This window comes from Cardiocondyla obscurior, linkage group LG09 (genome assembly GCF_019399895.1).
Source record: "Cardiocondyla obscurior isolate alpha-2009 linkage group LG09, Cobs3.1, whole genome shotgun sequence".
NCBI classification, from domain to species: Eukaryota; Metazoa; Arthropoda; class Insecta; order Hymenoptera; family Formicidae; genus Cardiocondyla; species Cardiocondyla obscurior.
This window is the reverse complement of record NC_091872.1, coordinates 7,035,100-7,060,180: the sequence shown is the minus strand read 5'-3', so window position 1 is coordinate 7,060,180 and position 25,081 is coordinate 7,035,100. Positions and strand designations below refer to the sequence as shown.

Genomic DNA, 25,081 nt, shown 5'->3' with positions numbered 1-25,081 from the left:
CCCTAGCGCATCGACCAATCACAGCGCTTCATCGATCGCCCGATCGCGAGCTCGCAACGGATTACGTTACTCATACTACTGCGTACTAGAGGACCCGCCGGTCACGTGGAGAGTTCGAAACGAAAATGTCGAGGCATCTGCGTGTCGTAGATTATCCCGCGAGTGTCCAGTGCGCGGAAGGAAGGCTCGTCACGTTCCATCTGACAGGAGAAGCAGGCCTGGGAAAAGGCATCATGCATCGGCGGAGCATCTTTTAAGTAAATATAAATTTTTTTTTAAATCTTTATTGAAGTTAGTGGCATGGAGAGATTCCCGTTTCCCGCAAATTTGTAGGCCACGCATCTTTTGTTAACCGAATGTTTTTGTGGATAACTCGCCAACGTAAAATAAATTAAGAAACGATAAAATAAAGAAAAACTAGGATTATAATTAAATCATCTTTATTTTCTCATACGTCGGTTCAGTAAAATCTCTCAAACTCAATTTGCGTCTTTCATATACATATATAGAATTCTCTTTCGTATGCTACGTCTACTCTCAGGACACTCGTGGTCGTTCGACAATAGTTATTTACATATTGAAATTACTGCACACGCTCATTCGCACATGCAACCTTACATGCACGCACACATGCGTATACACCGAGCGATCCAGGAGACAAGTCCTAGAAACACCTTTGAAAAGGGTTCTTTCGCGATTTTTAACAATAAAAAGACTCGCAAACAGTGTCACCGGTCTAGAAAAGATATTTCAAATAGATATCTCGATTTTTAGAAAAAACAGATATACATATTATAATATATGCAGCTCGATCGTCGTGAAAGAGATCTCGACTTACTACTCTGCCGGCTGAAACCGATTTGTACAATCGTAACACTAATTAATAACATTATTATCTCTAACAATGACACATCTCATTACTCGAAGTCGTGAGTTACAAAGGTATAACGCAACAAGTTGGCAAATTCACTTTTTAACGACACATTTTCACACGTTGCAGCGACCAGAGAACGAAGCAATCTCGCCGGTATTTTTTTTTTTTTTTTTTTTTTTTTAGAAATACATATGTTTATAAATTGTCCAACTTAATTTCTTGAATTTTCAACATTTCCGGCAAACAAACGTCGTTCCTTCGTCAAACAACTGTACTTGTTAGAGCTGATGAGAGATTCATTATTTACACACGCGAGAATAGACGAAACTTATGTTTCGATCCTTTCCCTGCCGATAAAACTGTATTAAAATACACTCGAATAGAGAGAAATTGTTACAAATCTCGTAAGTTTTACAAATTTCCTTTCTAGTGCTCAAACGCATTTGTATCGGGAACGACGGGGCGGAAGGAATCGTCCTTCGACTTTGTACGATTAAACGCTTTATATAATTTCGGCCTGAGGTGCGATCCGGTCTAAAGACCGCCACTTCAGAGCATGGCGTAGTTTAGGAGTAAGCGTTTGGTTTCACTGGGGAAACAAGTGCGCGTGCAAGCGCAGGTTCGTGTAATTACACCTAGTTCTGGCGCGGGAAATTGTACATGTCGCAGAAGAAAGTACGCTTTAATTGCACGCGCAATGTCTGATCTCGTAATAAAAATCTAGGTTTATCAAAAAACTATTCAATAAACTGCGGCTTGCCAAGTACGTTCTGCCAATGTATGTTACACCTCGCCGTAAGACTTGAAAAACATTTACCGGGACGTTTGGTGAAAGTATATTGGCGTGAATTGTCGACCAGTGATTATGATTACTTTGTCTTCCACCGATTACCATCGTCCGCTTGGTCCGACATGTAGAGTAGATTGTTCCAACTTCCTGGCAAGCTTACCTATCAGTTAAACATATGTCTATCTTGGAGCAAATTCTTCCAACTGACCCTTAATCTGCTTAAAATAAAGAATAAAGATAGACATACGATTTACTTGACGGACAAACTTGCTTAAAAGCTGAGACAACCCACCCGCAGGGGGATACGAAAAATTTAGCGATCGATTTGTCACTTATTGTCAATAGAGAACGCGTAGAAATTCGTTTTTCTGTTCGACAAAATGCAAGAGTAAAAATAGCTGTAATTGCACGTGCAATTATTACTCAGCGTGAGACAGGTACAAGAATGCTTGCAGGTATCGCCGATTGCGAGGGCGACGATCTTAGTCTACGTAACATCGGCCACCAGCAACGTGGCGAATATAACATGTGTCTATGGACCGACTATTCCAGCTTCTTCATAATTTTACCTGGCAGATAATATATTATGTGTCTTTATATATTTAAAAAGAGAGATAAAGATAGACACATTTTTTTAACTGACAGATAAAATCACCAAGATGTTAGAAACAATTGGTCCTATATCATATACGTATGTATACATAAATATAATTATGTATGTATATATATACACACATTTACATTTGTAACGAGATTTGTAAGAGTAAATAACCACAAAAAGAAAACGAGATATATAATTTAAAATACGGTAATAGAATAGTATTTCGTTTCTTCAAAAATTGCGAGCTACCTAAACGCGATAAATTTGACGATACCCTCGACGAACTCAAATCTGTTCTTAACGTACGTGACATAAAAAAAAAACGATATAAAAATATATATATATATATATAATAGCAAAGTACAGTATAAATTTCCCAAGCTCTGAGTGTTAATAAATAAAACGCAACGTTAAGAAACAAAGTTAATCTCTTAGTGAACCTTAATCCTACACGAAACGTACAAAAGACGCATCTTATTTACATAAAAAATGTGTGTTAAGATAAGAAACTCGTATATCTGTACATGCATGGTAAGATTTTATCTATATTGAAAATGACTTTAAACTATTGCATTTCTATTTCTTTATGGAAATTACAAACGTGCAAAAAAGATAATAAACAGCTTTATATATATATTAAAAAAAAACCCTACGACGGTGTAAAAGTATAAAGAGATAAGAGCCTTCTTCGTGTTTCGTTACCGTTGAAACTTCATTTAAGTTCTCTCAAGGACAGATTCGAGTCGTCTCGGAAACTTTTATCGTCTGTGATGTAACGCGCGGTCACTCGGTAACCGCGAGTATCTCTTGATCGCGTTCTCCTGCAGTCAATACACGCATTACGTACCATACATTCACCCACACATAAATGTACATGCATACAAATATACACAAATGTACAGAATATTTCAGAGAATATGGTAATCACTAACAGAAACTTTATCTCAGTGAAGTAAACAATCTGACAATGTTAAAAAAAAAAAAAAAAATTATTATATCTCTTGAGCAATTTTTAAATATCATTAAATATCTTTACGATTTATAAAATTAGATAGAATTTTCAATATATTAGAAAAATAATGTCACCTCTTTATCAATATTTCTGGATTCGTTGTAATTCTTAATTCTCCAACTTTAATGTTAAGTTATTCTACAAATATATTTAATAAATATTAAATATTTATAAGTTATATTATGAAGCCCGCTTCAAATTTTTCACGGAGTAGTCTATTAATGATTCTCATATTTTCTGCGATATACTATAAGTGCAAGGCATTCAGGAAGTTTTTCAATTTTAGTTAACAGTGATGTACATTTAAGTAACAATTCATTAAAGTATTTCGTTTAAGGTAATCGCCACGTTTTTTTTCTTTTTTTTTCTTTTTTTTTCTTAAGAAGAGTCAGTGTTTCTTAAACTGTGATTCACGAAAATATACAGAAAAATCTACATTGATTAGTACGTTAATTGCGACAGATATTTATCCTCTGTTACATCTATTTCACCGCAGTTCATTCAACACAAATAAGATTTAATTATAGAAAGAAAATTACACTGAAAAAGTTTATGCTACTCCTTATATTTTATATACAAGGTGCTCATCCAAATGTCCTTTTACGCAGAGATATATATTTTTTTGTATTAGAGTTAATATTAATTATTTAAATCTATTTAATAAAAATCAGCAGTTTCTACTAACTGCCATCGTTACATCGACGTTTAAATATCTATCACTTTCTGGCTTTTTCGATTTAGGTTCTAACTGAAAGGACATAACGTAGAAGAACACCTTACAATTATAATTTTCGCTTATTTATACCACTATTTTCTCAAGGAAACTATTCGTAGAGACTCGAGGCACGGCAAAGAAAAAACTCTATCCTTTGGTGTCTCGCGATTTGTTAGTTTAAGAAGCACTGGCGTCGTCGATCACTGCCAGTAATTGCATGTACGCGAGAGACAGTAGTGCATTAAGTTCGCAATCTCCCAAGACAGATCGACTGTCTTCGGGACTAGAATCGATCGTCTGTACACTTTCCATCTCATCTTTCCCTGGTTTCCAAGAGCTGTTCCTCTCCGCGGGAAAAAAGAAAACAATCGACAGAAAACTAGCTAATATTACAAACCAGTTATTACAATTAAAAATTAAGTTATCAACGCGTTGTATACTCTTGGCTAGCGGGATCATCGAAAAAATTCACGTGTATCGTTTTGACGTGTAACAATTTCAAAGATCTCCAAAGAACATGGATCTACAAAGGTAATTGACTCTCTACAAATTCCAGAATGCAAAAAGAAACATAACAAAGATCCATGAAATACTAAATAAGTAAATTATTGCGATACTATTTGTAATAATGATCTAAATTCGAAGATAGATGCGTGGTATCGGCATACTTGTATGCGCAAAAATACTATCGAATGTCGTTTCAAAACGAAGATCATTGAAAAGAGGAGTCTGTCGTAACAATTATTCACTAGAACAGTTTTCTAGGTCCTACTTGTCGAAATTTAACGATGGCAAATGTCTGTAAGAGTTAATTCGGTCTAGAAACTAATACCTTCCAAGCGCAAAAGCGCGAGGAGATGAGAAAATCAACCGAAGTTTATAATATCGAAGATAAACTGAGAATCCATCGAAGGACGTAATGTAATCGTAAGTGTCCACGGAGTCAGCGGTAGTCCTTGGAGCCAAGCGTCCGTTTTGCGTCAACCACCTCCGAAAAAATTGACGGACAATATCCAACAGTATTTAAATTCGCCAGTTGGCATAGCGCCGGTACTTTGGCTCGAGCTGTTTCATCACTTCTTCAAACTCGTCGATTTCGTCATCGTCGACGTCATACTTAATCACGTTCTTTTTCCTCTCGTCGTCTCTCGTCTTCTCTTCCGCGTCTCTCGCTGCATTATTTCGGGCTGCAAAAAATGAAACATCGTCATTATCTAATACATTAATGATTCCCCTTAATGAGCTCGACATTAGCGTGTCTTATATTCACGCGGATACATAGTTTGCATTTTTAACAAAAGCTGTCCAAAAAGTAAAATAAAATCTTTAGACAATAGCGAGAAGTTAGAAATTGTTAAGTTAATTATTTATTGTAAAATTGTAAATATAATTAATTTATGTAAAAGTTTCATATATAGCGTATGCTAAAGTTTGCACAATAGAGACATGCAACAGCAAAGGAAATGTTAAGAGGAAGAAGTACACAATAAGAGGAAAATATACATATATGAATAAAGCAGAAGCAAAAAATTATGATAAGCAAGTATAAAAATTAAGTTGTTTGTTTAATGGTTAATAACAGAGATGTCGAAGTGTGCGTAAGAAAAAAAAAAAAAAAAAACCACGGATTAGGGCAAAGTAATTCAATACGGAGGCAAACGAAAAGATCGCCAAAAAATCGCGAGGTAAAAGTTGTGTTGAAAATTCTGTTGAAATCTTGTATAAACGCGAGAGTTTTTAAAGTTTTTCAAATGTTTGAACCAATTTTGCGAAAGAAACCAGACAACCTGTACTGTTTAACAATTATTTCTTAGTGTTTCGTTAGATTCAAATCGCAGAACATTCGAAACTTTTTCAATTTCTCATTCTCAAGTGTCTCCAGCGATAGCAAAAGTGAGAGCCAATTATTCCAACTTCCTGGCAAACTCACTTATCAAATAAATATATGTTTAGCTTTATCCATTTAGAAATAAGGATAAAGATAGACGTATGATTACTTGATAAATAAATTTATCTGAAAGGCGGAACAACTTACCCTGAAAGCTGTAAGGTGCAAAAGCGAAAAGCCAAGAGAAGTCGAAGCGGAACGTCCTCTCCGTCAGTCGCTTAACCCTTTGAATTCGTGAACTCTCTTTCACGCGAATGCATAGCGTAAGCTACTCATCGTTCAGGTATAATCGTCTTCGTTGACCATTAGACTCTGGTTCCAACAATTTTGAGTTGAAAGATTAGCGAAACGAGCGTCGTGTAAAACTCGTGAGATATGTGAACTCTACGTCTAACCGATTAGTGTCGTGGAATTGTGGCGCACCGGGGAGAGAACTCTTCGGTCCTGTAAAGACTAAAGTCAAGCAACCCGATGCGGAATACGTGCCATATTTTGTTCTTCCTCAGTTAAGATCTCAAGCCGGCGACGGCGAGTAAATGGCGCAACGCATTCTAGGGTTCTCGCAGGAAGTTCCGGAGAAGCCGATCGAGAAGAGACACCGCCGGATAGTCGCGGTCAGTATACTCACCTGGTGCCGTGCACGGCAGTGGGAGAATGCGCGACACCTTCGTCGACGACAGGCCGCGTGGTACTAACGACCGTACACTTGATGCTGTTGAGGTTATCTACCAGCCGCGGCTCTCCGGTAAGAAAGTCCTCGTACCCATCGTTGCTTTCGCGCGACGGCCTCTTCGGCAGCACGACGACCTCGGCGACGGGTTCCACCTTGATGCATATCGACGAGCATTCCGACTCGATCCCGGAGTCCACGCTTTCCTGAAGACTGCTGCGAGGCGGCGGCAGTGGGTGCGCATCCACCGTTACAACGACGTCGTCGAGAGTTAAGGCGGTTTCCTCGATACCGGAATCCTGGCTAGAGTTCCGGTGCATGTCCTCGGGATTCTCAATCAGCAGCGTGCTCGTCGACGTTGCGCTCGAAACGGTCAGCTCCAAGTACGATTCTGTTACCTTCGCGGAGTCGTTCGGCGAGCTCCTGGACGGTACGCTCGGCGATAGTTCGTCCTCTACAGACGTGCCGTCCGTCGAGATATCCGTCATGCAGAAAATTAGCTCCTCCGCATCCGACTTATCCAGATTCGTACAAGCCTCGTACGGCGTAACAAGAATAGTCGGGTCGATCCGTCTGCCATGGTCAACGACGTTTTCTGGTTGTTGGTCCTTAGTCTCGGCTTTAACAATAATTCGATGTACATCCACGTTATTTGGCATAAAAGATTGTTCTTCGTGATGTTCCTCAAGCGTCTCCCGGCTCTCCAAACTCGTCGTCGCCAATTCTATCTTAATATTTACACTTGTACTTTTGCAATTGGTGGAATCGCGGCAAGCATCGTCGTTGAGGACTTCCGCTACATCCTCGTTCTTCTCTTCTCCGTTTACAGACTTACGTTGATGATCTGTCTTGGCGATGCAGCACGTGTTATTGGTAACTTCCTTGTCTAAGTGGCCGTCCGAATTGGCGTTTATCGACGACCTCGACAATGCCACGGCATCGTCTGTTAACGTCGCTAACACACAGACGTTATTCAACGACCCTGGCGATACCCCGTAGTCATCGCCCGTGCTCACCGACGTTTTCATAGTACTTACGCTATCTACGGTTTTCCTATCATGCCCTATGTTACAAATCGGAAAACTACTATCACTAGTCTGATTAATACTGTCCGTAGTTGTATCACATGTCCTCGCCACTAAGGCATTCGCTCCTCCAACCGTCGCGTCCTTACATTCTAAGCGTTCTCCATCGTTACTTTCTAAAATTTTTGTCCCGTCGCGCTCGGAATCTTCCAGATTGTCGCGTCGGAAGCGTTCAACGTCGGTACTACGCTCTGTACATTTTGTATTCTGCGCGTCGTGACGCTCTCGTGAATCGCTATTAACATCAACGAAATCATCGTTACACCCTGTACTGTCGGTCTCACTTAATTCTATAACAGAACATTCGGTTGCATTCGTTAACTTTACATCTACGCACACAGTAGATTCGCTCGCCAGCGACGATAAAGCCGTCACGTTCGGCTTAACATAACTGTCATTTAATACTAAATTATCAACAAAATTGTCCTTTGATTGCACACTTTCAGGTAACAGTCGATCACTAAAGTCAGATTCTATACGTTGTAATTTATCTGTGCAACGCGTGTCGTCTTTTTTAACACTTTCTTCATCAACATGTACATCTTGCATACTATCTTTCTCACCGTTTCTCACAATCACGCTGTCTTGTCTTTTCAAATTCTCGTTATCTCTCGCAGATACCTCATTCCAGTTATTTAAATTGTACTCTTTGTCACTCGTAATCTGGTCTTTACCCTGATCTTGATCCTCGTTGTTTTCAGCAATCCGAGTCTCCTCTTGATCTTTAAAGTTCTCGTCTTTAGCGCTCCTGAAAACTTGTTCTTTCTCTAGATCCTCTAAACTTGTTTCTTCGGTCTCCTCAATTCGATTTTTTACCTTATCAAATAAATTATCTTTATTGATTAAAGTTTGAATCTCTTTCTGGCTAATCAAATTCTTTTCATCGTCCTTGATATGCCGGTCAAACCATTTCTGCTCGTTATTCCTTTCAATCTCATTATCTTCTTGAACGAATAAATTATTCTCGTCGTTTCCGACAATCTGATTCTTCTCGTTAACGATTAAATGCTTCTCACACTCCTTCGTAATCCTATTTTGCTCCTGTTCAGATAAATTATCTTCATCGTTCACCCGTTCGATAACATTCTCATCGTTTCTAAAAATCTGATCCTTTTCCTGCTCTAATAAATCTTCGTCGATTGTCAAAACCTCGGTGTCTGCTAATTTTTTTTCTAAATCTTTTTCTCTGATATTCGCATCTTGATTTTTATCCTGACTAAAAAGCTTAGGGCTGTGCTCGACGAGACTCGTGTGAGGTTCGAGCTTGAAGGACGCGAATATATTAGTCAAACTCGGCAGCTGTGATACGTTTACTCTCACTGATCTGTTTCTCAGCAAGGACCCGTGCTCCAAGGACCAAGAATTTTCGGTGCTATTCTTGGTTCGGCCATCCTTCAGGTACTGCTGCACCCTGTCGCTCAGCGTCATCATACCGCTTACGTTCTCTTGCAAAGTGCTTCTGGTGTCCGTGACGACGTTCGAAGAGTCCGAGAAAAACTGACCAGGATGCTGAAACAAGGACAGGAGCTTCTCTAGACTCGACTTGTGCTTTTGCACTGACGTGTTCGCCTGTTCCCGCGATTGTTGCTCCGTCCTGCCAATCGAGGAGTACGTTTCCGAGGTAGGATTTACGGAAGACTCCAAAATGCAGGTGGATAGTTCTTCAGAAGTTGTCTGATTCGCGCACAATTTCAAAGTATCATCCGAGGACGATTTTGTTAAGGCTTTATCCTCGATCCCGCTAATTCTACTCGAGGCTGTATCCTCACTTGGATACGCAGGTACCAGTAGTTCTTTTGTACTCGTATACATGATGCAATGATCCTCGATCACTTCGATATCCTCGTTGGCTGTTGCTATACTTTCGACGTCTACTGTTATATTGCTTTTCACCGTTTTGTCGCAATGATCACGAATCGTTGCAGTATCTTTGTTCTTTTCAGACTGCGGCACAGTTATATCTTTTTGAGCTAATCGCTCCTCTTTGACCTTTGTTGCTACATCATAATCATTCGTACAAGTCGCGGTAACGCTCTCATCCACCCAGACTCGCTTTTCAGCTTGGTACACATCTGATCGCTCCCCCGTTTTCTTTGCTTCACAACGGTCTTCGTTTTTGGCAATGTCTTCGTTTGGGGAGATTTTTGTCGTAACTACGTTAAGCACATCTACGGACGCGGTTGTACTATCACTAGCGGTCCGCATCGCATGCACGTCCATCTTGGTTGCGCGGTCGGGATCGTCGGAGTCGGCCGCGTCGATTCTGACGTTAAAACCGATAGTGACCGAGCTGCCGCTGGAGGAGGCGACGACCGATTTGAGCGACGAGCGGTCGGCGCCCGCCGACTCCACGACCGACACGCGAAACCGCGACGGGCCACCGCTCGTATTAGGGAAGAAAGACGGGGAAGAACCGAGGGACGGGGAGGAGCCGAGAGATGGTGGAGTGACCGGTGAGGAGGACACCGAAGAGTCGGCGGAGCGCAATGATGCTTCCGACACTCGACACACGACGAAACGGTTTCGAGACGGACTAGGGATCGGACTGGCCACTGGGGAAGGAATGGGACTGGGAGCCGGGGAGCGTAGGCGGCTTCCACTGGTACGCTTTGGCTCCAGCTTAGCGCGCGTCGCCGGCTCATCGGCGGCTAACATTGCCGATCGCGCCGGGCTTGGCAGTGTCTGACAGGTAAGCGAGATCTTACGGAAACTCGCGTTCAGCAACCGATTCGAATGCCCCGGACTCTCCACATCCTCGACCTCACCCTCCTTCAGCAGACGGCGTTCCTTATTTTGATTGCAGTAATTGCGAATCTCCGCAGCCATTTCCTTGTATTCGTGCAAGGGACCGTCCTTTATTTAAAAAAAAAAATAATAATATTACTATTGTGAAACATAAGTAACATTAAGTAAAACTGCGCGAATAACATTATACAACAAGTACTTGATGCAAAGTTTATATATATGACAGCGGGATTTCCCATTATGCAACATATAAGATAAATATCGATACCCACTATTCTTATCCGAGGTTTATCGTCCAAATCAATCTGCGTAATGGCTTTGTTCTTTTTCATGACATTCGCCAAAGCCTGCATGCCGCGCATCTGTATACTGTTATCTCGTAAATCTATCCTCTGTGAAAGAAAGAAATTATGTAAAGCATGACAAAATTTATCAAGAGTTAAAACACTTTAAAGTAATTTAAAACAATAACAACACCTGCAAGACTTGATTCGTTTCCAATATTTCGGCGAGCGTAATTATTCCATCGCATGTAAGTTCCGTAGATTGCATGCCCAATTGTAAGAGAACACGATTTTGCTTCAACGATTCATTAACGGTACTTAATATTTCGTCCGTCAGCATGTTTTGACCGATATTCAGAGTTTCCAATGTTTTCGATAATGCCTAAACATAATTATTGCAAATAAAAAAAAGCAGACGCATGACACCACATAAATCATGTTTTTATTGTAGTTAATTAATTTTATTCTTTTGATTTCAGATTTAATTTCGTTCAATTTTAGAAATAAAATGCGAATTAGTTCCATATTTTTAATTAGTCCAACATATTAACTAATTATAGCACATATAAAATACAAATTAAAATAACTACTGTAATAAAATAACAATAACGATTATAATAATTAAAGCTGTAATAAAAATTATAATTATTAATTTACATGTATGCTAATCAGAAAAATTGCCTACTAAACACGCGTCACCTATAACACAATTAAAAGCAATATAGTAAAAATTATTTACAATACGTACTATAATCCTCGAAAAGTAAGGCGATGATTTCTTGGTCAGATGATTGTTCCATAATATCAAAATATTAAGACCCTTGCCAGTTTTGTCTTCATTAATTTGATTGATCAGGCCCTCTAATATATCTCGTACTCCATCGTCCTGGACGTTATTATTACTAAGGAAAAACATTTCCAGAAAAAAAAATTGTACTAACATCATTTGCTTGTTTAAGTATAATGCATGCCTCACAATGAAGAAGCGTCTACAAACTATACATAAAAATTATCCTTAAATCATATAATTGAATTATATGTGAATAATTTTTACCAAAATGGAAAAAATAGTTATAAAAATTTTGATATTAATTAAGAAAGAAACGTTAACACACTTAAACACATTTGTTGTATTTTCGAAAAAAAAAAAAAAAACGCACCAAATGATAATTCTTAATTGTTTATTACAAAGTTATACATACCTAATATCGAGCAATTGCAAATGATTGTTCATTCTTAAGAGAGATCCAAGCTGTATAGCATCGTATAAGTCAAGCCCGTTATCGGCTAAATATAGTTCCCGTATACCGCTATTTATTTTTAGGGCTGTAACTGTTAGAAAAACAAAGAGTCATAATCTTTTCTCATACTTCTCATACAATTGTAAAAGTAAAAAAGCAAGGGAGAAAATTTATTAATTTTATTTTAATAATTGCAAGAAATTATTTTAATATCTTTAACTTTCTCTTGTAAATTATAGCAATAACTGTTATTCTGTTAATAATTTACAAAGTTACATCGTAAATGCAGTATGATATACGATATTATGACGCAAAGAAAAAAAAAAGAACTGTTACGTGATAAATACCAAGCATGATAATTGCTCGACCCGATAGTCCACAATTTTCCAATTTAAGGACTTGTAGATGGCAAACCGTTCGCAATGCACGGGTCAAAATGTTCATGTTTTGTTCATCAAGTTTAATGTCCCTTGCTTCAAATTGCTCTAAGCTTTCAGTCTGAAACAATAATGCTTGTGTTAACTTACTTCTAACATTTTACGCTATCAAAACGTCATTATGTATATCTTAAGTAATTAAAAGAATAATTTTGATTTAATTAATAATATAAAATATAAAAATATTCTGGCTGGTTGTATAAGTACCTTTTTAATCATGTGTGAGCACGCTTGCCAGCCGCGCACTCCGATTTCTGAATTAGATGAAATATTTAAGTGTCTTACGGCTTCATAATATTCCATCATATCAAATAATATCACGGAACTCTGTAACAATAATAATTTAACACATATTGTGTAATAGCAATGAAATAACATATATGCACATTAGTTTCGAAGAAATACCTCATCATTCAAAGACGTTCCTTCTAAATCGATTTTATTAAACTGTATTCTCTTTAGTATCTCCTCCAGTGGTTCGATGTGATCCTGATTTAAAGCTTCTCCTTTCAAATTCAGTTCTTCACAGCGGTCGCGATTTACGTCCAAATTCTATATAATAAGAATAAAAATATGTGAAAGTAAACTGTAAAATCTTTCTTCTTAAAAGTTCGCTGAGCGTCAAAACTTGCAAAAATTTTTCGTTTAGCACATACGAAATACCATGATAAAGTTAAAAAAAAAAATAAAAAAAAGAAAAAAAAAGAAAGAAAGACTTTGCACGTTTATCTTAGCTATTTATGCGTTTTCATCAAACAAATCGGCCTTCACGTTCGTACGCATAGAACCAATTTTTACAGAACTACTTTATTGCAACACGGTGATGGTCAGATTTAATTTTAACATTGACTTGAATAGATAATATTCATAAAGTTATAATATTGCAGAAAAGTGAATTTACCTCCAGTTGAACTAAAACATTTTGTAAGGGTTCAGTGGCATGACGTGCACAAGACTCCTTGTATGCAAAGACTAAGTCCTCGCGATTCACATTTTCAGCTGGGAACAATTATTAACAGTTTTATTTCACAATGTAAAAACAACACAGGCAATAATTTACAAATTAAATAATTAAAAAAAGGAAGAAAGAAAACGTCTCGATTTCAAATTTACATGTCTTTCAGAATAAAGATACAAAAAAGCGTTGGAAGGTAACAGGAGGGGACTTCTGAAAGAGGACGGAAAACATTTTGAAAGACCTTTTTCAAGACAAAGCATACAATTCTTGCAAAGACTCGTGTCCTGATTACATTCCGAGATCACAATGTATTTATGTGTGCGTAATATATCTAATATATCGCAAGACAGATAAGTGCATAAAATAAAATGCGAGTGTGAAGTTAAGGAAAAGTCTGCAACTATGGTGTACAACTGTCTATTTATTTTCCAAGAGTCCATTGGTTTACAAAATAATTACATTGAAAAAAATATGTATATATATTACTGTTACAGTTTCTGTGTTGCATATTGTACCAAGTAGACGTCACTGTTTCTCTCTCATCAAACTTATAATTAGGACGTAGTTCACATTGCGAAAGCCTTCGCTCGAGATGGTCTATAAAAAAACCTGATAGCGTAGAAGCGAAATACAATTGTCTTAAAGAAGAAAATTATCCCACGACAGCTTGACAATTTAGAATATCACCAGAATGTCTTTGCAAATCAGCTATTTTGATTTCAGGTAGAACAACTCCTTAAAGGCAAAAGTGTGCTATTTGTGTTGAACTTAAAATATGAGTTTGAAAGAATTTAACAGAAATTAATTAGGAAATCGCTAATTTATCACAGTCGTATTTACATATTTGCATCATACATTGAACACTTTTCTAAGCGGTTGATGGAGCTTTCCTACTGTGGCACCAAAGTAACAATTTACAGAGCCTCGGCCTTAAATCCGACAGCTAATTTGTACAGGATTACAGCAAGCAATTACTACAACTTGCTGTGATTTAAGTATTTTTAAATCTAAATCTTGAGAAGAAGCAGAAACTTTCCTGCAACATTGTAACATCGAATTAATCATCACATTGTATGTTCTTACACCAAGTGGCAAGCACCAGAGTAGATCTTTCCTATCTCCATAAGAGCGATTTACAACCGCCGACAGGGTTTACGTCATGCTTGAGCACAAGAACTAAACGTTCTTCAGATCCTACGATAAAACGTCCAGAAACCGATTGCGTCAACTTTCGCAAAGCACTGAACCTGGGCAACTGTGTGATCTTCGCTTTGTTCCCGTCTGGTGAACGCAAATCGCTAGTCGGATCTAAGCCTAGATCGTCGGGGCAACATCAATACGCAGGGCATTTGAAACGCGTGCTCGGAATAGGGCGATACTCCGGTCTGGAATAAAGACCGAAGGCCGGGGAGCGGCGAGAGGATGCGGGAAGGCGGAGGTACTCACCGTATCGCCAGGGATTGTCGGGTTCGAGGTAGCCCGTCACCAAGTGACTGTCGCTCAAGGGAAAGCTGACTCGTCGGGGCGGAGATTTCTTGGTCCAAGCTAGAGCGCTGCGCAGCTGACGACCGTCGACCCAGACGTAGGGCGAGGACGGGGGGCCGCCGGTACCAAAGCGCGGCCTCCTGGTGTAGGTCGTCGACGGCGACGACGGCGACGGCGACGGCGGTGACGGCGCGTCGCGATCACTCTTGTCAGCCAAGGTCGTGTCCCCATGGGTCTGCCCAATCGAGTCCGCTTCCTCGCTCATACTTCCGCGGCCTCTGACATATTTCGTTGGAACACGTCGGAAACGCGGTGGTACCGCGAGTCACCCAACGCGGCCAGGCACGCGCGCACACCGCGGAATCGCGTAATCGCGCGCGTACGCACGCACGCACGCATGCATCCACGCACACGCGTGCATATGCGGACGGGTGGCGCGCGCGCGCGCCCGCCCGCACGCACGCACGTAGCCACGCACGCACGTACACGAAGAACAGCTGCTAACGCAGACCACGCACTCCCGCGCCTGCAGTGCCCGCTACCTGGGCCGTACGCTGTACGACGCTTGTCAGGCACGTCAACGCGCCTGCCGCAGGCACACAATTGCTGCGCGCACTGCGCCCACCATCTTTGTTGCCATTAAAGTGGAGTTGCGCATGCTGCTTCGACGCCGGTGGCGCGCTACAAGCCCAGACGGCGGACGGACGGCTTTCAGAGTATACTGTTCTCTATTCTAATTGGTTCTATCATTTGTGACTCTACTTCCGCTTATTGTATATTGCATTTTTAGAGGTTACAAGTGTATTTGCAACAATGAGAATATGCGGTATTTGCAAAGTCGAACAAGCGATAAACCCACATCTCACTTTTCACAGGTAAAAATATTACCAGTAAAATGTTTTATATATCTTCACCTCTCACGCAAAGCATTTATGTTTTTAGTTTGCCAAAGAATTCGGACATTCGAAAACAGTGGTTGGAGATAATGAAGAAGAAAGATAGTATTAAAACTGCTTTTGTATGTAATCAACATTTCAAGCCTGAAGATTATCGAGACTTTTGTGACAGGCCTATTCTGAAAAACACTGCTGTTCCACGATTGAATATTGAAGATGAATTAAATACATGTGTAGAATCCATTGAACATGATTCAATGGAAGTAATGTAAGTGTCTACACAAATTTATTATTATAAAATATAATTTTTTTCTATTTTAATTGTTTTCATGCTGTTTAGAAACTTTCAAGAATCTGTGACTGAAATTGATGATCACATTACATGTGTAGAATCCACTGAACATGATTCATTGTAAGTATCCAAATTTAGCATTATAAAATATACAGTTATTTCTTTATCCTATTGTTTTAAAGTTTCAATTATTTTTGTGTTTAGAAACTTTCAAGATTATGATGCTGAAATTGATGATTGCACAGAGACAATAGAACTTGTAACAGATGAAAATATAAAATGCTCGAAAAGGTTATATATATATATATATATGTGTATATATATTACCTTAATCAATATTTTTCTCTTTGTTCATTTACAAAATGCAATTATTTTTTTCTAGAAAAAACGATTCCAGTGGTGATGAATCTAGTGTTGCATCAAAAAAACATTGTAACCTGAAAAAATTTGGCATTTTTAGAAAAGAGGATTTTAATGATGAAAAATTGTGGAATCGATTTTTAGTAGCATTTGAAGAAATGAGAAAAGAAAAAGTATTGTTAGAACGCAAGAATAAACGTCTATATGAAAAAGTTCAAAAGTACAAACACATAGTTGAGGAGTTGAAAGAAAAGAACTTATTGACAGGTTTAGTTGCTGATATGTTGAGCATTAGATAAAAATGTGACAAATTATTACGTAGAATGAAAGGGGCTTCCTACAAATGTCGTAAGTTACTAGTTATAATTTGCAGTAATTAATCATTGTTGAACTTTATTACAAAGTATTTGTTACTCTCAATGTTATTTATTTCTGGTAAATTAATTTACATGATAATTTTTATTTAAATTTATATTTTACACATAAATTGTAATTAAAATAATTGCTTTGGAGCATATTTATTTCATGTCTGTATTTTATACATTCGTTTATTTCACATATTAATACATGCAAATGTGTTTGCTCTCATTTTTAATTATACTTCAAAATTATTATGCAATTAATTTTTTTTCACTTATACATAATATGAGAAATACGAACTAATGTGAATATCTGTAGTAATATTTTACAAATTATAAATTTGTTTTTGTCTAGTTAGATGGAAGTTAATAACATTGTAAATCTGTTTTTCAACAGTTTAGAAATTAATCTATAAACTTTTATATAAAATAAACAGGATTTGTTGCTTAATATTCTAACAATGTAGACTAGTTTGCTTGAGTTCTATGTTTTTATTCGCAAAAAGAATATAAACGATTTATTTAAAGTGTATAAAAATATTCAAAGCTTTTTCAAGAATGTCAGAATCAAGAAAATGTAATATAAATATAATTTTTTTATACCAACATATGTTAGTTTTTATGAACTTTTTTTAATTAATAATTTCATAAACATTTTAAAGCGTTCATACATATAATTGTTCTATTATGTTGTATACAATAATCTATTTAAGTGTTTAATGTTAATTCTTTTTATGCGCATTTTTTAGCCTACTAAAATAATGATTTATTATTTATTTCGAGAGACGCGGATAATTTATATGTATATATACATATATAAATGTTGCTCATCCTCGACGCAAAACGGACAAAAAAAGCGTATCTCTTTTATGAGCTCAAAGGCCGCAGATAACGATGTACTACGTGTTTTTCTTCTTTATATTTAATTCGAAAAGTTTGATAATAGACTTTGAACAGTGGTACTGATCGCGAACGGAGAACGAAAGTGACGGCTGAAGAAATCAGCCTACGGCTGTGAACTCTTACTTTCTCGCTTCCGCTTTCCCCGGCGTTTCTTCTGATCTCGAGATCTGCTACACCATCTCCCACTAGGCCGCTTTTCTTGAATTCCTAAAATTAAAATTAAATTTATCTTAGACGATTTACTGGGACATTTGGATATTTATCGTAAAGTATATGATCTTTTGAAGAATAAAAGTAATTTTTCTATGTGTTTCTGTCATTTTTTTTTAACTGCAAATAATACAAAATCAATTTTATTGTGACAAGCTAAATAAATGTTATTGTGGCAAATTAAATCAATTTTATTCTAACAAAGAAAATTTTAATTTTCTAGTCCACAATAGACAATTAAACAACAATAGACAATTAAACAACAATAGACAATTAAAAATCTGAAAAACTAATGAAGATGTATAATTAATCTAAAATTCTTAAGACAACTGCGCCTTATCATTTTTTTTATAGTCTGTTTAATATAATATTTATGAACAATTTCCATAACATCTTTACAAAACGAGAAGTTATTTTTTTTATTATTATTACCGATTTCAATATCATTAAGCGAAGCATTATCATTTAGGATTTTTCATTAATGACCATATAATTATGCTACAATTAGATTAATTATTTATTATTTCTCAGAACGAAAACTCTCCAATATGCCTATACATGACGTTGCATAAAACTAGTTTGCAAATAGCAGTAATAATCATTGCTTCCTGATACAGAATAAAAAGTACATGAGAGAACTTCAGTGAACGCTTAAATGACAGCACAGAATAAAGCATATAATTATCCGAATGATGACGAAAAGAATGACGTGCAGTATCTAATCTTCGAAGATAGTAGACCGATGGACTCGGAGATTTCTTCACAATGTAAAAACATCGTTTTAATATTTTTCTTGACAAACAATTTATAAAGCAAAAAAAAAAAAAAACTTTTTCGCAACATGCAAATTTAGATGCGTTACTTTTCGAAATGTCAAGGCAGAAAAAATGTTCCTTTTGTCATTTACATTAAATTCAAGTTTCCAATCAATCAAAATTACAAAATAAAGGATATTTCTCCTACAATTTAAATAATCATTTTTTAAAGTTAAACTTACATTCTTATTCGGATAAAATATTGCGAGGTATTCAAAAACTTACGTAACTCGCAAGTCGTATCACATCTACACATCAAGTTGGCGATCGCATGTCTTTGAAATGTTTCTGCAGTATTTTATTGTAATTTAAAATGTTGCGATTATCACGCGATGCCGCTGAAGACTTCTTTCCGCTGTATAGTTTTTTTATATTTTTTTCAAAATGCAAAAGCGTGCGAAATAAATTTTTTCAATTTCGAGATAAAATTGTTTCTCATTACTTTTGCTTATTTTACTACGAAACTTTATATACGTTGAAGGAACATAAGTGAAACTAGCATATGTCGTCTGAATATTTTTATAGCAAGCAATGAAATTAATGTGACATTAAAGAAATTACATGTAATCAATTTAATATTAAATCGCATATTATTATATCTAACGATCAGACAATTATTAAGTATATATATATCGTTATTATTTTTCTTTCTTTCTTTCTTTTTTTTTCTTTTAATACTTTGTGCGTTTCTTATATTTCTACTGAATCGCAGATGTTATAAATGGAGTTGAAGTGAGAGGAGAATTAGACGAATATAGACTGATTACATAATGCAACATGTATTATATATGCGAAATACCGAATTTCAAAAGCTTCGGAGACTCTTGTTACATACTTGTTGTGAAGTAATATCGAGGTCTTACGAATTCCAATTATATAATTAAAAAAAAGAAAAAAAAAAAGGGAAACAGACTAATTATATACTGCACGACTTAAAAATTCAAGAAAAATTTCTTGTAAAAACTATAGAACCATAAAATCTGACACAAAGATTAGAAAGTGAAACGTTCTTGAAACTAGCAAGTTATTTGCAGTGACTTCGACAACATCAAAGTCGCTCAAATCTCCGCAAAAATGTCAAAGTGCGTCGAAAAATTCTCATTTAAAAGAATAAAAAAAAAAAAGAAAAAAAAAAATTGTATAAAAACGAACAAAGTTGTATCAAGGTGAAGATGCAAACCGCTTAATTTGTTAACGCTGATCCTTCTGCATTGCTTATTATTATTCAAATCAAGACGATCGATTACGTGTCAGTGCCAAATGAACGGAAGAGTCGAACCCGTTTGCGAACGCGAGGCGTTGAAACCGAAAGGAGAAGCGAGGGCCGAGGAGTCAAAGACGAGAGAGTCGTGGAGAGGGTCGGGCGCAAGAACGATGCTAGAAGTTGCAGGGGCACGATATGACGTGGCTCGCCGCAGTTCTCGTGCCTCCGTCGTCGCGTGTTAGCGTCGTTTGCGAGTGTTTGCGAGCGTGGTTTCGGCAGCGTGCCGCGCGAGAAAGTGAAGCCTGCGATTTCTGGGAAACACCAGTTGCCAGCTGATGGCCGGCCCGACTGGTTGCGTGCGTGCGTACGCGTAATCAGCGCGTACTTGGACCGTTCTCGCGCGCCGTTAACGTGCATCGTGGACCGCGACGAGGAGAAAGAAAGGGCGGCGGAGCGTGGCCGAATCTCGCAGCTTTCGTAGATGCGTCGTCATCGGCGTCCTCATCGCGATCTACGTGAGCGCGCGGGATGCGCGGAATCAGGATCGACTAACCTGGCAACTGTCCCGCGAGGACTCAGAGCCGAGGAATGTCGTCGGTGTTCTCGAAGTTGATCGACGGCGCGTCCGCGCGTTACGGCGTGCGACAAGAAACGCTAACGCGTGGCGTCGCCGGCGCAGCCACTGCGCTTTACCTCCTTAAACTGACCTATCCGCACATTCTCACATGTTTCAAACGGTCCGCCCAGACGTGTCAGGCGAGTCGGCAGACCCGTCCCAAACACAATGGCAGCAGTGCCGTTTCCCGAAGCGGCTATCTTCAAGCCGACAATTCTGCCGGAAGGGGGAAGAAGCAGAGACAGTCCGTCGGACTGGATCGGGATTTTTTCAGGCAGCTGATAATGCTGCTGAAGATTATGGTACCGGGATGGCGTACGCGAGAAATGGGATTGCTGGCGTGCGCAACGCTCACGCTGCTCACGAGAACCTTTCTCTCGGTGTACGTCGCCGAGTTGGAGGGTCAGATTGTCAAGAGGATTGTCCTGCGAGACGTGCACGGCTTTAGTCTGATGCTCGCGAGATGGTTCGCCATTGCTTTGCCCGCTACCTTCGTCAACTCGGCTATCAGATACCTCGAGGGTCGACTGGCGCTTAGCTTTAGGTACGTACGATTCTGCTATTCCTCTCGTGGATGCACGGCTGTATGGGTGTATGTAAATAAACTTTTGCAAAAATTGCAAATCTAATCGACGTACGCTCTTAATTTTAATTTGAAATTTAATTGAAATCAAAATTGTTGAAAAAATATTTGAAAGAATTTTCTTTTATTCGGATTAGATAGAACATTATTTGTTTAATATGTACAATCTAATCTCTTTTAATCGTTTTTGCAGGGAGCGTCTGGTGAAACATGCCTACAAGATGTACCTGAGTCAACAGACTTATTATAGGGTATCAGCTTTAGATACTAGGCTTGGCGGCGCTGAGCAAAGACTGACGGATGACTTGTCGGAGCTAGCCAGTTCTGTAGCGCATCTGTATTCTAGTTTAACAAAACCATTACTAGACTGTGCCTTAGTTGGTATAGCGCTTATCTCATTTTCACATAAAATGGGTGCAAAAACGATTCCAGGTAAAAACCACTTTTCAGCTTCAACTAAACTGATTTATTTAGTAAACCTGATTTCCACACATATTTCTACATTAATTTGAATTATGAATATTATTAATAAATTATACTTTTAGATCTCGATTTTTTAAACTCTGTTTTGTTATCTAGGACCATTATTAGCGGCAGGAGTTATTGCTTTGACTGGACAAGTTCTACGTTTTGCCTCACCGAAGTTCGGTCAATTGGTTGCCGAGGAAGCGTCGCGACGTGGGAAATTGAGAGAAGCACATGCACGTATCAGTGCGCACGCAGAAGAAATTGCATTCTACGCGGGTCATGATACGGAGCACCGTTATATAAGTTCCGCGTATAAATCGTTGGTATCACATTTGCATCGTATTCTCGCTGTTAAACTATGGTATGTGATGCTAGAACAGTTCCTGATGAAATACGTGTGGTCTGGTACGGGACTTTTCGTTATCGCAATGCCGTTGCTTTACAACACGGCTATATCATCGGAAAGAGGGATGATTAATTCAGACGGTGACGGTACGTACGATAATGCATTAATTTTTTAAACAAAACACTTTGCAACACTATAAAATTGTTTAAATTGTATTTTAGTACTTATTTTACATCTGTATATATTTATATATATTGTAAAGTAGTGAAGAAAAGAACGAAACTTAATGAATAATGACGTATAATAATTAGGTGGCGTGAGTGAGAGGACACGATATCTCACCACTTCAAAAAATCTTCTAAGCTCGGGAGCCGATGCTGTTGAACGACTTATGTCGTCTTATAAAGTACGTATTTTAATTCTTATTAATTTGGTAAATCTTTATACTTACAAAAAATTAATCTGGGGAGTTGTTATGTATCTGTTCGGTAACTACAGTTTCCGAACAGAAATAGAATTATTACATGATAACCTCGTTGAATCTTAAAATTTTTAATACGCGCTTATGACATACATTAATCTGAGATTTATTAAATCTTGTAGGAGTTAGTCGCGTTGGCAGGATATGCAGCACGTGTTAGCGAAATGTTAGATGTATTTAAAGACGCAGCGCTTTGCAAGTACAAGAGAAATGTCGTCACCAGTAGTCCATCAAGATCCCTTCCAAACGGTAACACTCAACAACTCGTAGAAAAAGTCATTGAATTTAATAACGGCACTCCCATAATAAAAGGTAAGTTATGTTAAGTAAATCTCTAATTCTTCTAACAGTGGCATCGTATTATTACATATTGATTTGCTTATTGTTTGCCAGGAATTGTTCGTGAAAGTACGGATGGCAGTATAAGTTTAATTAACGTCCCGATAGTTACGCCTAATTGCGAAATAATTGTACCTAATCTAACAATCCACGTAAGTAATTATTATATATTTTAAATATACGTAAAAAGTGTAATTATATTCCAATGTTCACTTTCAGAACGATGTAATCGTAAAATTCTTATGGTTTTTGTATTTATATTATTATATTTTTATTGTACTTTTTATTATTTATTTTAACATTTTTTAAATTACGTTTACATTTTTTAAATATGACAAGTACACATTTATCCTTCTTCTTTACGTGCGTCCGTATACAGTATTATTATTATTATATTTTCTTTACATTGGTATATGTTATATTTGCATATTTAATGGCATTATTAGATAAAGCCAGGCGATCATCTTCTAATCACTGGACCCAATGGCTGCGGTAAAAGTTCTCTCTTCCGTGTCATTTCCGGTCTTTGGCCGGTGTATGATGGAACTCTTATCAGGCCAATCGAAAGAAGTTCTTCCGAACACGGCAGGCCTGCTTTATTTTATATCCCACAAAAGCCGTATATGACAGTGGGTTGTCTTCGAGATCAAATCATTTATCCAGCGCATTCTAGGTTCCATATATATTTTTTATTATTATTATAATTATATTTAATATATTTAATACATATTTTTATTTGCTGATTTTATTAACAATAAAAATTAAAATAGATTTATGTTAAATTATCCCACTTAATTCAGTTAATTATATTTTTAATTATATGATTAGTTACATTATAATTAATTGTATATTTTATAATATACTTTGAACCTAATAATAAACTTTTTCTTAACAGTTTTGTACTTTAGATACATAAAAATATATTGAAAAGATGTATATATGTTATGTTGTTGCAGGTTGGAAAGTGGTTCGGACGAAGAATTATTACAATTGCTGGATGATGTGGATTTACGAAGTATTGTGGAACGAGAACCAGAAGGTTTCGATGCTCTCGGCGATTGGGACTCTACTCTATCCGGTGGCGAGAAGCAACGACTCGCAATGACGCGCCTCTTTTATCACGCTCCACAGTACGCTTTGTTAGATGAATGCACAAGCGCTGTCAGCCTTGAAGCTGAAGGAATAATGTACGAAACCGCGAAGAAAAAGGGAATCACTTTGTTAACCATCACTCACCGAGTGGCGTCGCTCGCTAAATATCACAAATTATTATTGAAGTTTGATGGTGAAGGTGGGTGGACCTTCGGCCCGCTGAATGCGGACGGGCTATCCATATTATCAAATCGAGAAGCAAGTAAAGAGGAAGTGGAGCAAGAAAAAGCAAAGACTAGCCACTATCATATGTTGCATGTATGTTATAGCTTTATTTATATAATGCAAAATTTTTTTTTTTTTTTAATTAGTTCAAAACGTTAAGTTTTTATCCGTCACAAACACAAATATATTTTTATATTTAGTAAATTATTTTTTTTTTATAATTTTAATATTTATTAATTTTGTTTGTAGGAGCTGCGTGATACACATCCAGAAGATACCTACGTTGGAATTAGTTGAAAAGTATATATTATAGAATCTATTACAAGTAAAATAAAAGGTATAAAAGTAGTATGTGAAAAGATATAAAAATAGAATACAAAAATATGTATTTATTCTATATCTTTTTCTACATAATTATAGATAGTATTCTGTCTTTCATATCGCATATAAAATATTGATTAAAATATAAAAATGATAAATTATTATGGTGTGTGGATACATATGAATGTACATACATATATTTAAATATATTTTTATATTTCTAAGATTATGCATTGTAAAAAAAATATTTTTTCTATTTGTAGAATAATTAAAGATGTGATTACATCACACTTATAAACATTTTATAAAATATACATTATAATTACGAATAAGAGATTCGTTGATTTATTATTTTTTTTAGCTATATTTATGTACACTTTAAAACTTTAGACTATGGACTCATGTATCTTATTGTTAAATGGTACTTCAGCACCTCTCGTTTCTTTAAATATAATTTAAATGTAAATTCGGACATCAATTATATATTTTTTTTAAAGTTATTACTCTCGCGGCGTCAAGTAAGATAAACGAGAGAAATGCGACCAGCTGTGCTACAAAAAATCGTTTCAGTGCCGCTATTTTTCGATTATTTATTTCTTGCTATTAAAAAATACATTAATAATCGAAAAAATATTATTTATTTCTCAATCACCTTAAAAGAAAAACGGTAATTTAATCATACGCCTATTTAAATGACCGAGAAATTAAACTTAATCAAGATGACAAGTTCGTCAATCCCGGGATTTCGTGGCATTGTTTTTCGCCAATTCGTAGACCACGCCTTTT

At 37.1% G+C, this 25,081-nt stretch overlaps 3 protein-coding genes and 1 long non-coding RNA gene across 8 annotated transcripts; 2 read left to right on the top strand and 2 right to left on the bottom strand.

Moving 5' to 3' along the window:
* Positions 1–5,041: 5,041 nt before the first annotated feature.
* LOC139105267 (serine-rich adhesin for platelets) lies at positions 5,042–15,298 on the bottom strand. Of its 2 annotated transcripts, XR_011546151.1 has the most exons (12): positions 14,747–15,298; positions 13,244–13,341; positions 12,748–12,894; positions 12,550–12,669; positions 12,253–12,403; positions 11,867–11,996; positions 11,413–11,566; positions 10,858–11,046; positions 10,653–10,772; positions 6,509–10,488; positions 6,028–6,324; positions 5,057–5,179 (listed from the first exon to the last, which is right to left on the bottom strand). XR_011546151.1 is itself a non-coding variant. In XM_070661273.1 (11 exons), exons 1-11 carry the CDS (start codon positions 15,048–15,050, stop codon positions 5,170–5,172), a joined length of 5,403 nt encoding a protein of 1,800 aa, XP_070517374.1. In that variant the 5' UTR covers positions 15,051–15,298; the 3' UTR covers positions 5,042–5,169. The 2 variants fall into 2 exon arrangements, 1 of the variants encoding a protein (XP_070517374.1); XM_070661273.1 differs by lacking the exon at positions 6,028–6,324 and having other exon boundaries at positions 5,042–5,179.
* Positions 15,299–15,349: 51 nt separating this feature from the next.
* LOC139105279 (THAP domain-containing protein 1-like) lies at positions 15,350–17,905 on the top strand. Of its 4 annotated transcripts, none has more exons than XM_070661289.1 (6): positions 15,350–15,501; positions 15,576–15,660; positions 15,728–15,949; positions 16,022–16,093; positions 16,178–16,264; positions 16,356–17,302. In XM_070661289.1, exons 2-6 carry the CDS (start codon positions 15,599–15,601, stop codon positions 16,630–16,632), a joined length of 720 nt encoding a protein of 239 aa, XP_070517390.1. In that variant the 5' UTR covers positions 15,350–15,501; positions 15,576–15,598; the 3' UTR covers positions 16,633–17,302. The 4 variants fall into 4 exon arrangements, with proteins under 4 accessions (XP_070517390.1, XP_070517391.1, XP_070517389.1 ...); XM_070661290.1 differs by lacking the exon at positions 15,350–15,501 and adding an exon at positions 17,442–17,905 and having other exon boundaries at positions 15,514–15,660; positions 16,356–16,681; XM_070661288.1 differs by lacking the exon at positions 15,350–15,501 and having other exon boundaries at positions 15,514–15,660.
* Positions 17,305–19,920, bottom strand: LOC139105285 (uncharacterized). Its single transcript, XR_011546153.1, has 2 exons — positions 19,801–19,920; positions 17,305–17,802 (listed from the first exon to the last, which is right to left on the bottom strand). It is a non-coding gene; the product is annotated as an uncharacterized lncRNA (long non-coding RNA).
* A 230-nt stretch (positions 19,921–20,150) lies between these two features.
* On the top strand, positions 20,151–24,627 carry Abcd (ATP binding cassette subfamily D). The gene is made up of 9 exons (XM_070661280.1): positions 20,151–20,984; positions 21,217–21,455; positions 21,603–21,983; positions 22,149–22,243; positions 22,441–22,630; positions 22,712–22,809; positions 23,104–23,330; positions 23,614–24,067; positions 24,224–24,627. The coding sequence occupies exons 1-9, from the start codon at positions 20,413–20,415 to the stop codon at positions 24,269–24,271; spliced, it is 2,304 nt and encodes a 767-aa protein (XP_070517381.1). The 5' UTR covers positions 20,151–20,412; the 3' UTR covers positions 24,272–24,627.
* The last annotated feature ends 454 nt before the right edge of the window (positions 24,628–25,081 follow it).

Bases quoted from the DNA above. Each gene is read 5' to 3' on its own strand.
- Abcd (XM_070661280.1), top strand. From the start codon at position 20,413: ATGTCGTCGGTGTTCTCGAAGTTGATCGACGGCGCGTCCGCGCGTTAC. The intron at 20,985-21,216 runs GTACGTACGATT...TCGTTTTTGCAG, and splicing joins CGACTGGCGCTTAGCTTTAG to GGAGCGTCTGGTGAAACATG. The intron at 22,810-23,103 runs GTAAGTAATTAT...TGGCATTATTAG, and splicing joins TACCTAATCTAACAATCCAC to ATAAAGCCAGGCGATCATCT.
- LOC139105267 (XM_070661273.1), bottom strand. From the start codon at position 15,050: ATGAGCGAGGAAGCGGACTCGATTGGGCAGACCCATGGGGACACGACC. The intron at 12,895-13,243 runs GTAAATTCACTT...CTTATTATATAG, and splicing joins ATGTTTTAGTTCAACTGGAG to AATTTGGACGTAAATCGCGA. The intron at 10,773-10,857 runs GTGTTGTTATTG...TTTCTTTCACAG, and splicing joins AAACGAATCAAGTCTTGCAG to AGGATAGATTTACGAGATAA.
- LOC139105279 (XM_070661290.1), top strand. From the start codon at position 15,599: ATGAGAATATGCGGTATTTGCAAAGTCGAACAAGCGATAAACCCACAT. The intron at 15,950-16,021 runs GTAAGTGTCTAC...CATGCTGTTTAG, and splicing joins CATGATTCAATGGAAGTAAT to AAACTTTCAAGAATCTGTGA. The intron at 16,265-16,355 runs GTTATATATATA...ATTTTTTTCTAG, and splicing joins AATATAAAATGCTCGAAAAG to AAAAAACGATTCCAGTGGTG.